Below are 12,899 nucleotides of genomic sequence, written 5' to 3' on the forward strand. Positions count from 1 at the left end.
TCCTTTTAATCCTGACTCAGAACGATTGTGTGTAAATATAATATAATCCAGCATGTTGACAGCAGCTGCGTGTGTAAACAAGCGCACGTGAATGAGGTGACTCTGGAGGTGCGTTCAGGGGCAGTACGGTGTCACAGATAGAGACAAATTACTAAGCAGATAAATATTGATATGGAGCCACATATTAGGACATTTATCTGTCTGTAAATTGGATTAAATGGACATAATGCAGAGAGTCTATGCTTTATAACAAGCCCACGTGGAGCATCAGCCCAGATCGGCAAGGTTAAGCCAATATCTGATACGGCTCCAAGTGCCCATATCGGCCAATAATATCAGCCAACCAATATATCGGTCAGGGACTACTAGAGATCGACTGATATGTTTGTTTTGTTTTTTATGGCTGATGTCAATACCGATTGTTTAGAATCTAGAGCAACCGATGGACAATAAGCCCTGACAATATTTTGCGCAGATTTTGATCATTTAAGGCGGCAGTAGCTCAGTTGGTAGAGCATTCGCCCACTAATCTGAAGGTTGGTGGTTCGAATCCAGCTCTTGACATAAACATCACAGGTTGAGAGGTCAGATCCACTGACCCACAGGTCCCACAGATGATGCTGCCGTTGTGTCCTTGGGCAAGACACTTAACCCACCTTGCCCACAGTGTCTGCATACACTTGTGTGTGAATGTGTGTGTGAATGGGAGAGTGGTTCCTTGTTGTAAAGCGCTTTGAGTGCCTTGAAGGTAGAAAAATGCAGCAACCATTTTCTCTGAATTATGCAATTTAAATTCAACTCATTAAAGGTTGTATAGAGGATTTTCCAAGGAACGAGAAATCCAGCGACTGTTGTCCTTTTTCAAATGTTGCGCATGCGTGAAACCGCGGAGATTCAGTGCGAATGAACTAGCTACAACACGCAGCAGCAAGCGGACTCTTTCTTTGCCTTGAAAATTACGTTTTCAGACATAGGATATCGCTTTCGTGTCCTGAAAAACGTTTGTGTAGCTCTTGGAAATAAAGTACGTTTTCATAATAAGCAGAAGTTTCCTGTCCAGGAGTAATTTGTGGACCAATGCGTCAGTCTTTAGACCCTGCGTCTGCTTCAGTTGCGCCATCGCTGGAATGAATCTTCAAGAATCACCTTAGTTTGGCTTCGCTGCTTTTCCCCTTGTCTTCTTCTTTCAGTGATCTCAAAAACGGACTTTCTTTTGCGGCTAACTGCTCCTGGATTCTTGTCGCCATTGCAACAAACTTTGTGCGAACTGCGAGGAAGATATAGGTCAAAAAAAGCCGCTAAGAACTGTTGCGTTGGTGGAGTAAACAGCGTCTGTGCGTCTTGCGTCTGTGGACTGCGTGACAGGCGTATGTAAACCACGTACCGGCAGCGCGCAGGCAAGTCAGTTACACTAGAAACGTAGGGAGATTGATTGACAGCCTGTCAGCTAACAGATAACGAGGCAGTGTCGTTATCTATTGGCAAATGTTTAGCCCCACCACGTCCAGAGTTGATGAATTTTTATTCTCTTTTTTTTGGTCATCATAATTACAAGGCTACTGCACCTCTATAATCTATCATTGACAACTTGAAACAAAAAAAAAATCCTCCATACAACCTTTAAGCCTTTTTTCCCCCCACAAACCTTTAAGGAAGCTGTGTATTCACGTTTTGTGCAGTTATCTCTTCACATTAAAGTGTTAAAATAAAGCTTTGTGTGAACTCTATGCAACTGCACAGCTAAACTAAATATGAGCATGTGCTGGACATTTAAGGCCGATATACTAAAAAATATCGGTCTATCTCTGTTCACAACATTTCTATATTTGCTTTGCATTTGCCATAATCCTAATGACCCATCTGGCACCCAGCCTCTGATCGCAGCACAAACGCGGTGAGTGGCTTGTATAACCCCCTGTGGCCAGATTGCCTCATCTGTCAAAACATCGTGTGTATTTTTTCCTTAATTATATAACAATAGCAACGTAATGTTTTAATTGAAACTGTTCAGCTCAAAATCAGATGTTTAGACTTGCTGGTGATGGATTAGTGCACTGCAAAACAGAGGAAGCAACAAAGGCGAGAGTGTGAGCTTTATAAATAATGAGGGCAGAATAAATGCATAATTGAAACTTACATTTGGCTCGCAGGGAATGACACAATGACTGAGCGAACACTGAGACACTAAAGCTAATGTGACTACAATGCCATTATGCCAGCTACTGTTCGCCTGGATATGGTCCTATTCATAAAATTATATGAGCAGAGTACACCTGCCTTTGCCTGCTAATAAAAGGAGTATCAAAGTCTGTTTGTTCAGGTTCTGTCATTTCATGGTTCACCAATTATCAAGTGTGTTCTGATGTGGTGGACTAACGTTGATCTTTACATAATCCCTGGTTCCACACAGAAAGCATCAAAGGCCCTTTATACTTCCATGTTTGGCTGCAGTCAGGGATGCACTGCTCCGGCTTTTTTAGTTCTGATACTGATTACGAAACTACAGCTATAAAAAGGTGCGGTATGTAACTTTTTGGTTGGGGGTCCGTCACCTGTTTGTTTCTGTGGATGTTGTTGCTCTGCCTAGAATGTTCTAGTGGCTCTGCTCAATTTCATTTCTCTCCAGCAACTTGGTCAGGAATCAGAATACAGTAGACGGTTTACAAGAACCTCGGAAGTGCAAGTTCGGGCACCAGCCAAACAGCAAAGAGCGATATATTCAGTGTTGTCAACGATTCCTGAGATCGAGGATTTAAAGCTGGAATAAAGAGAATGTTTGGTTGAATTAGCGGCGCATTACATACGTCACAACCAAATAGCAGCGATTGGTTAAATTAAAAAGTACCCGCCTACTGTCAAGCGAACCAAATCTAAGGCTGCGAGGTCAGACTGTTTGTACGAAGTAAAACGAAGTAAAACCAGCTGATGAATCAGGCTGGCGCCACCTAATACCTACACTCAATTTTATTCCTCTCCAGCGAATAGGTCAGGAATCAGAATACACTAGACGGTTTGCAAGAACCCCGGAAGTTGTAGACCCCGCACCAATCAGTGAAGAGCTGTGAAGCCATGACGTCAAACTCAAGCGTCTGTCTGGGTCCCTTTTGTGGAACAGCACAACAGTAAACAAAACGGTCGAGATGGATGTAGACGAAGACAGACATTCTGTGTTGTCAACGATTCCCGAGATCGAGGCTTTAAAGCCGGAAGAGAATGTTTGGTGAATTTTATCAAGGGGATAAATTCCTACGGGATTTGGCGCATTACATACATCAGGACCAAATAGAGATTGTTTTTTGATTGACACAAACATTAATTGAAAATCTGTTCTGGATTTTGTTTAAGGATTAGATCCAGTCATTAAAAGTTGGTTGTAGTTGGAACAGACAGTCTCATAATATTTTAACTTTTATTTATTCAAAGCTGTTCTGTAACACATTTGGAGCAGTTTTGTTTTATTTTAATTTTATTTTAAAGGAAATAAATGCTGTGACACATTTGGAGTAGTTCTTTCTTACTTTAATGTTATTTTAAAGGAAATAAATGCTGTTTTCAGTCTCTGCTCTGGCATCAATGGACTTAAACGTGCATTGTTTAACTTTCCGTCAAAAGGGTCCAACATTTTTATTTCAAAAGTATCCGCCTACAATCAAGCGAACGAATTCTAATGCTGCGAGGTCAGACGGTTTCCACAAAATTAAACCGACTAATGAATCAGGCCAAGAATGCTCCACACTATGACATTCAACAGCTTTCCCTTACATTTATTAACTTAACGGTGGTTTTATAACTCAAAAACAGATCTGAGCTGTAACTTGGTCTGGTTTGGTCTCCATGAAGATAGAAAGGTTTAATGCCATACTGTGAAATATTCCAGACAAAGCAGTAACATCTCCATGGAAAAAATCTTTTGATGGACCCTTCTGAAAGTTACACAGTGCACCTTTAAGTACAATCGATGCCAGAGCAGAGACTGAAAACAGCATTTATTTCCTTTAAAAGAACATTAAAATAAGACAGAACTGCTCCAAATGTGTCACAGAACAGCTTTGTATAAATAAAAGTTCAAATATTATGAGACGTTCCGTTCCAACTACAACCAAATTTTACTGATTGGTCTAATTCTTAACCAAAATCCAGAACAGATTCTCAATTATTGTTTGTGTCAATCAAAAACGAGTGGAGGAAAGGTTCAGGAGGGCAAACCAGGGCAGTAGGCTGACAATACAGATTAAGGAAAACTTTTAGTCGCATTCATATTTTGCACATTCACAACAAAAACACAAACACAAAGGAAAGAGAGTGACTTCAGTTCAAATGTTATTGGTGTGGTGTTGTGTTATAAGAAGCATTGGGAAGACTGTTAGTTTGACCACAACACTGATTCACGTCATTACCAACCTCCAATAGAACTGATTCTGCACCATTTCAGTCCTTGTGTGGCTTTAAAACGAGGCAATAAAAGGAAAAAAAAACAAAGTAATTTAAAACCATGGATTTTAAAACAGAATCTTTCGAGATACCCAAATCGTTTTACAATGCATTATTAATTCAGTTCTTACTCTGTCGGTCTGGTGGGGCAGTGCCTGGAATAGGTGTGCAAAAATATCAAAATATCAATATATCATATCGTTTAATGTGATGATGCAGTATAGATATCGTGAGCTGCTGTATTGATGCATCGCCAAGACAATTTTATGGTATATTTTACTCAATTATTTTGTTACAGCTACAGTTTTGTTGCTTGTTCAGAGGAAGGAAACTTGTTTATGCGACATATTTGACATTTTCACTGTTTTGACGATTAAAATAATGGGCGTTTTTCATATCATGTCTGTGCCCCGCAAACAGACTGAACCAGGACTAAAATAGGGCTAAAACGGTCTTCAGTCCCGGTCTCCAGTCCCGGTCTTCAGTCCCGGTCTTCAGTCCCGGTCTTCAGTCCCGGTCTCAGTCCCGGTCTTCCAGTCCCCGGTCTTCAGTCCCCGGTCTTCAGTCCCCGGTCTCCAGTCCCCGGTCTCCAGTCCCCGGTCTCCAGTCCCCCGTTCCCGTCTCCGTTCCGGTCTCCGTCCCCCGGTCTTCCGTCCCCCGTCTCCGTTCCCGGTCTCCGTCCCCGTCTCCGTCCCCGTCTCCGTCCCCCGTCTCCGTCCCCCGGTCTCGTCCCCCGTCTCCGTCCCCCCGGTCTCCGTCCCCCGTCTCCGTCTCCCGTCTCCGTCCCCCGGTCTCCGTCCCCGGTCTCCGTCCCCATCCCCGTCCCCCGTCCCCGGTCTCCATCCCCCGTCCCCGGTCTCCGTCCCCGGTCCCGTCCCCTGTCCCGTGTCTCCGTCCCCCGTCCCGGTCTCCGTCCCCCACCACCGTCCCCGACTCCGTCCCCCGGTCTCCGTCCGTCTCCCGTCCCCGTCTCCGTCCCCGGTCTCCGTCCCCGGTCTCCGTTCCCGGTCTCCGTCCCCGGTCTCCGTCCCGTCTCCGTCCCCGTCTCCGTCCCCCGTCCCCGATCTCCGTCCCCCGTCCCCGATCTCCGGTTCAGTCCTGGTTCAGTCCATATGCGGTACAAAAGTTCGCCATCGCAGTTTAAGTCACGAAAACGGGAAACGGCCGTTATCTGTTTTTTTTTCCATTCTTCATTTAAACACAAAATCAAAAACTGAAAAAGAATTGTTATCTTGTTTTTTCATTTTGGTTTTGGAGACAAATAACGAAGAAAACAGTTCATTCTTCTTTTTCTTCTTTTTGGCTTTATATTGAAAAACGAATCAACGAATGATACACTGATTTATAACACAAATCAGAAAATAGCGTAATATGCGCGCTTTAAATGCCTCCAGTGTTTTCATTATCGTTGTTTAATTTGACCGTCGATGTACTGACTCACACGGACCCATTTTGTCGTTCTATTGATAGTTTTGGCCTCTTTAGCGCCGTCAAATACTCGGACACAAGGCTTGCCCACAGCATTATAATAGGCCTACATAGAAACGCATAGGCTGGCTGTGTGTGCTCGCTTTTTAGATAGAAAACAACCTCTCCAGTGTGCGGGGGTAAGAACAGAGTCACATGACGGTGGTGGTGGTGGTGGTGCTACTACGACTGCTGCTGCTGCTGCTCACGGCCCCAAAGCAAAAAAGTTCATCAGTTTGTCATTTGGTCAATACTTTTAGTTAGATTAGCGCTGGATCGAAGACAAGTTGGACGCTAACCAAAATAAAAGATGTAACGTCATTGCAAACACCAGAATGCCAAAAGGAAATACAGACAGACAGATAATGCAAGATGATTCACGTTTAACGCAAAATTAGTGTTTATACTTCAAACTTTCTTCATTTTGATACCAGTATGTACATTTTTAGACAATATAGTGGTCATTTTCAACACAAAATTACAGTATTTTCTTAGATTTTTTCTCCCGGTACTGGAAGATTCATTTGAATCGATTGGAATTTGAACGCAATTAACAAATTTGAAAGGCAGCAGATTTTGAAGAACAAGAATTTCCTCATAAACGACAAAATATCCTGCCTTATTCTGTATAAAAACTACTAGCCCAGTGTTTCCCAAAGGACCAGGACAGAGACCGAGACCAGGACCAGGACAGAGACCAAGACCAGGACCAGGACAGAGACCAAGACCAGGACCAGACCAGACCAGACCAGAGACCAAGACCAGACCAGGACCAGACCAGGACCGAGACCAGGACCGAGACCAGGACCCAGACCAAGACCAAGACCCAAGACTGGGAAGACCAAGACTAGACCGAAACTGGGACCAAGACCGAAAACGTCTTGGTTTAGGCATGCTATTATCCTGGTTTAGGCCTGGTATAGTACTAGTTTAGTCCTGTCTTGGTTTAGTCCTAATATTATCCTGGTTTAGCCATGGTTTAGTCCTTGTTAAGTCCCGTTTTTAGTCCTGATGTTGTCCTGGTATAGTTCTAGTTTAGTCCAGTTTTTAGTCTCTTGGTCCTGGTTTAGTCCTGTTTTAGTCCTGATTCAGTCCTAGTTTAGTCCTGGTTCAGTCCGGCATCGCAGTCACAGAAAACTTTTTTTCTGGGGACCCATATTTTAAATATTGTAAAAGTGACAAACCTTTGCGATCCAAGTCAATAGACATTATTCGTAAATCACAAAATAAACGTGGATTTGAGCATTACTGAACATTAATGAGGATAATTTATTGATGACTGAGTGATTGTGTCTCTCCGAACAATTAGTATTACTCAATAAAAAACAGTAATTGAAGCAGCAATAAAAGGATCCAGGACAGACACCAAGACCGGGACTGTGACCAGGACCGAGACTGAGACCGGGACGAGGCCAACACCGAAACCGGGACCAAGACCGGGACCAGACCAGGACTGAAAACAGTTTAGACGTGGTTCAGTCCTGGTTCAGTCCTGGTTCAGTCCTGGTTCAGTCCTGATTCAGTCCTGATTCAGTCCTGGTTCAGTCCTGTTTAGTCCTGTTCTTTAGTCCTGCTTTAGTCCTGCTTTAGTCCTGCTTTAGTCCTGCTTTAGTCCTGATTCAGTCCTGATTCAGTCCTGATTCAGTCCTGATTCAGTCCTGCTTTAGTCTGACATCTGGCAAAGGGAAACTTTTTTCATTTAAACACAAAATCGAAAACTGAAAAAACAAATCATTATCCGTTTTTTCATTTTGGTTTTGGAGACAAATTATAAAGAAAACAGTTATTTATTTGTTTTCTTATTTTTGGTTTTATATTGAAAAACGAATGAACGAACGATACACGGATTTTAAAGAAATGTGAGATTATTGTAAATCGCTTCAACTCCTAGAAGCCTATATTTAAACTTTTTGCTTTGTTGACGATTGCAGGGCGATTTCAGCCTATAGTATTTCGCTATTTATACACGCAACGGGCTATAATTGTGGCTCTTCAGATCAGTTCGCAGGGAGGAGGGACTGTCAAATCTGCACATCTGGAATTAGTAAGACTGGCTGAGTTATACATTATTTCTACGCTGATTCAGTTCATATTGATTAGCCCGTTTTAAACACTTTATTCAGTATATATGCACACGGGCAACTTGTTCATAATTTAGCGTTGACAGTAGCTTTGCACACTGTCCTTTTGTTTACATGGAAGGGAGTGTTTACGAGTCCAGCTACTGCTTTCAGGCCATGTCAAACAGACTGCAAAACTACTCTACGACAAGTCTGCAAGTGTGTGGTTCACTTCAATACACATTAGAACGGTTAAAATGCACCTAACATATTCACATGCATTGTTTTTTTTCCGTTGATTTCTAATGAGTTTTGCATATTTTGTCAAATAAACTGCAAAACTACTACTAAATTTAGCAACTAATTCATTTCAATACACGTTTACAAGATAAAAACACATTATTTATTGACGTAACTGCATTATGGATGCATCTTTACGTATCGCCAAGAGCCAGTTTGTTCACACGCATTGTTTGTTTTTTTTTGTTGGGTTTTAAGAGAATTTTGCATATTTTTCTGAGTTCAGTTACTGCTTTCAGGCTATAGCAAACAAAATGCAAAACTATCCTATGACAAGTCAGCAAGTAGTTCATTTCAATACAGATTTACAACACAAAAAACACATAATTTATTTACGTAATTTCATCTTTACGTGTTGCCAAGTATCATTTTGATTTTGATTTCTAGTGAGTTTTGCATGTTTTTCTGACTTCTGCTACTGCTTTCGGACTATGTCAAATAAACTGCAAAACTATCTTATGGCAAGTTAATAAAGGTTTTATTTTAATACACGTTTACAAGACAAAAACACATTATTTATTAACGTAACTGCATCTAGAAATGCTATGTATTGTGTCTGCAAAACTACCCCATGACAAGTTCGCAAGTGGTTCATTTCAGTGCACATTTACAAGACATAAACAAGTCATTTATTTAAGTAACTCCATTTAGAAACACGATGTATTGAGTCTTTACGTGTTGCCAAGTGCCAATTTGATCACTTGCATTGTTTTTTGTTGCTTTTTAGAGAGTGTTGCATGTTTTTCTGAGTTCAGCTACTGTTTTCCATCTATGTCAAACAGACTGCAAAACTATTTTATGGCAAAATGAAACACTAATAACATTAATACACATTTCCAAGACAAAAATACAGAATTTATTGAACGTAACTGCATCTAGAAATGCTACGTATTGCGTCTTTAAGTGCTGCCAGGTACCAGTTTGTTCACATGCATTGCTTTTTCGAGACTTTTGTGTATTACAGCTACTGCTTTCAGGCTATGTCAAATAAACTGCAAAACCATCTCATGGCAAGTTAATAAATGTTTCATTTTAATACACATTTACAAGACATAAACAGTTATTTATTATTAATTTATTTACGTAACTCCGTCTGGAAATATTGCATATTGTGTCTTCACGTGTTGATAAGTGCCAATTTGATCACTTGCATTGTTTTTTCGTTGATTTGTAGTGAGTTTTGCATATTTTTCTCAGTTATAAATAAATAATAATAAATACTCCATGAAGTTAGTGTTTTCATCTAAATACACATTTATAAGCCATAAACACATCATATATTTGCATAAATGCATCTAGAAATATTACGTATTGCGTCTTTACGTGTTGCCAAGTGCTGTTTAGTTCACATGCATTGTTTTTTCGCTCCTTTATAGAGTTTTGCGTGTTTATTCTGTGTTCAGTTACTGATTTCCAGCTGTCAAATAGACTGCAAAACCATCTTGTTTTATGTTAATACACATTTACAAGACAATTACACATAGTTTCTTGACGTAATTGCATGTAGAAATGTTACGTATTGCGTCTTTACGTGTTGCCAAGTGCTGTTTAGTTCACATGCATCGTTTTTTCTTTGCTTTATAGAGTTTTGCATGTTTTTCTGTGTTCAGTTACTGATTTCCAGCTGTCAAATAGACTGCAAAACTATCTTGTTTTATGTTAATACACATTTACAAGACAATTACACATAGTTTCTTGACGTAACTGCATGTAGAAATGTTACGTATTGCGTCTTTACGTGTTGCCAAGTGCTGTTTAGTTCACATGCATTGTTTTTTCGTTGCTTTTTAGCGGGTTTTGCATGTTTTTCTGCAAATATTTTCAGGAATCTGCTCGTTTTTTACACTACAGTGGTTTTGCCAACGTAGCCCTGCGCTTTGAGGACGTTTCTGCAGCTACGCTATCTGCACTGCTTTATTTCACGCTACCGAAATTGCAAAAAAAAATAAAATAAAAACAAAGCTTAAAAAAAGTTGCTCACCAGTCGTGTGATCCACTGGTCCCGTCCCGTTCACGATCAGCGAATGCAAGCGTGGATTGATCGTCTCCAAAGCCGTGCAAAACTCCAAGAAATAGTCTCTTTCCTTCCTCAGCAGTATTTTCAATAGAAGGTCCACTTTTTCCGAGTTGGACGAGCAGTTGTGTCCGACCTCGAAGCCTTCCGACTGGGACAAGGCTCCGGACTGAACCAGCGTGTCCACGAGCCGATCCGCATCCGTGATATCCTCCACTAAGTTCGGGTAAAATTTCTCCAGCAACTCTTTATGTGCAGGCTCCATTTCTTGCGTCGATTTTAGCGCTAAAAAGCACCAAAACAAATCGGTAAATCCGCGGTTTTAAAGTGTTCGCCGCTAGTTCCGGAGATTGTCGATTGAGAGCCGATCAGAAGCCGAGTCCGGACGGGAAGCGGTGGTCCAAATCAGGGAAAGATCCGCAAGAAGTAGTAGTAGCCATGTTTGTTTTCCAAGTCTACTCAGTCCAAGATGACAACACATTTCTCCCGCACTTTCTCGCCCCTTTCCCCGCAAAAACGCGCCTCCTTCGGCTAAACATCCACCCGGTGATCGCTAAGGAGACATTCCGGAGTAAAAAAGCAACTTCTCGTCGACATGTTGTTAAGTTTTTGTGCACTTTCCGAGCGCTGTTCGCAGACTCGGGGCTGCTGACTCCGCCATGGTTCACAGTGGGAGCAGCTGGGACTGAATGAGCCAATCACAGCGCGGACCGGAGTTTTAAGGTGACGGTGGGCGGGGCTTACGCGACGCAGCTCACCTGGACCACGTACACGTCAGGTAAAATAAAATTTATAAACTTTTTTTTTTTTAGTTTTCAGTATAATAAGCGTAAACTAATCAAAAATGTTCCGGGAAGTTTAAAAAAAAAAAATCCTAATTAAATTAATAACGTTGGTCTTGTTTAGTTAATTATTAAAAGATGCCATAAAACATAAAATACATGGAAATACAAAATATTAATAGATTTATGTTTATTCCAACATATATTGCAAAATAAACAAAAACCTTTAAATTTAGTCTACCTGGCATTTAATAATAGCTAGGCAAGATATCTTTTTTATTATCTTTTTTTTAGTAATTTATTGTACTTTTTCTTTGTCCATCCATCCATCCATTTTCGTCCGCTTATCCGGGGCCGGGTCGCGGGGGCAGCAGCCTAAGCAGGGACTCCCAGACTTCCTTCACCCCAGACACGTCCTCCAGCTCCTCCGGGGGGACCCCGAGGCGTTCCCAGGCCAGCCGAGAGACATAGTCCCTCCAGCGTGTCCTGGGTCTTCCCCGTGGCCTCCTCCCGGTGGGACATGCCCGGAACACCTCCCGAGGGAGGCGCCCAGGAGGCATCCGGAACAGATGCCCGAGCCACCTCAACTGCTCCTCTCGACGTGGAGGAGCAGCGGCTCTACTCCGAGCTCCTCCCGTGTGACTGAGCTCCTCACCCTATCTCTAAGGGAGCACCCAGCCACCCTGCGGAGGAAACTCATTTCGAGCGCTTGTATCCGCGATCTCTTTTTCTTTGTATTTAGTGTAATTTATTTCTGATTGTACTGTTTTTGCTCGTAACTCTCATGTGAAGCACTTTGGTTTGGTTTTTTAAAAGTAAATTAACTTGCATTGAGACTATTTAATTTACTTAGGTCTTTTAAAACAGGGGTCTCCAACCTGTAGCTCAGGAGCTACCAGGAGCTTTCCACCCCCTTACAAGGAGCTCGTCAAGGGATTTCTGAATTATACGTACTGTGCATAATAAGTACAATTTGATTAATTACCATTGTAAATGTGTCATTTTGATGCCTGACTTGGTGCACAGATAAATGGATAATGGTTTATGTTTTATAAGCATCTTACTGTTCCCCATCTAAGACTCGCCGTTGCTCTTATATTTATTCAGTTTCTTTGCAACTGCTGAAATTGGTACAGTGGCTCTCTGGCAGTTTCATTTTGTAAAGGGAGCTCACTGGAGAAAAAAGGTTGGAGACCCCTGTTTTAAATTATTAGGGCAGAAATGCGTATTGCAATAAATTAATTTTCAAAAAGGTCTAGACTATTTTATATTAGGTTAATGAGATGTTCAATTGCAAATTCAGCGTATTGGAAAATGGTTAACCAGGCATTACACGAAATTTGGGTAAAATAAACCAATCATCAACCAAACTTAATCCATAAAAATTACCATGTAGTTTTCCAAGTTGTTTTCCATTAGTGTAAATTCAAGACCAAATGGACCATTACTGTTTCTGTTTCACAATATGGCAGTAGACTTTTATTCAACTTTGCATATGCTTTTTTTAATTGTACATGTTTTAATTGAGCAAAAATAACTGGAAAAACATGCATTTTTACTGTTAGGGTGTCACCGCTCCATTGGTTTGACCTGTGACTTTGTTTTCTGGGTTCACCTGCTTGTCTCATTGGAATTAGATAGGTTTAATGCCATATTGTGTAACATTCTAGGCAAATAAATAGCATCTCCATGGACAGAGACAAGCAGGAGGCTCAGTTGCGATCACACCTCGTAGCAAAAAGGTTGTGGATTGAATTTCCATGTTGAGTTTGCATGTTCTTGCAGATTTCCCGAACCATGAACCATTAAATGCTTTTCTATCAATGTTATAATGTTGTTTCCTCG

The 12,899-nt window shown here is 41.4% G+C and overlaps 1 protein-coding gene across 2 annotated transcripts in view; it reads right to left on the minus strand.

Annotated features, from left to right (window-relative positions):
* The window catches only part of LOC110163243 (disks large homolog 5-like), a 117,175-nt gene extending 106,173 nt beyond the window's left edge, over nucleotides 1-11,002 (minus strand). For both annotated transcript variants that reach the window (XM_055150044.1, XM_055150043.1), the window contains exon 1: nucleotides 10,240-11,002. In XM_055150044.1, coding sequence (XP_055006019.1) covers nucleotides 10,240-10,537 — 298 coding nt within the window. In that variant the 5' untranslated portion in view covers nucleotides 10,538-11,002. The remainder of the gene's footprint in view (nucleotides 1-10,239) is intronic.
* Nucleotides 11,003-12,899: the final 1,897 nt, after the last annotated feature.

This window comes from Boleophthalmus pectinirostris, unplaced genomic scaffold (genome assembly GCF_026225935.1).
Source record: "Boleophthalmus pectinirostris isolate CB_2022bp ecotype Guang Dong unplaced genomic scaffold, ASM2622593v1 HiC_scaffold_14, whole genome shotgun sequence".
Classification (NCBI taxonomy): domain Eukaryota; kingdom Metazoa; phylum Chordata; class Actinopteri; order Gobiiformes; family Gobiidae; genus Boleophthalmus; species Boleophthalmus pectinirostris.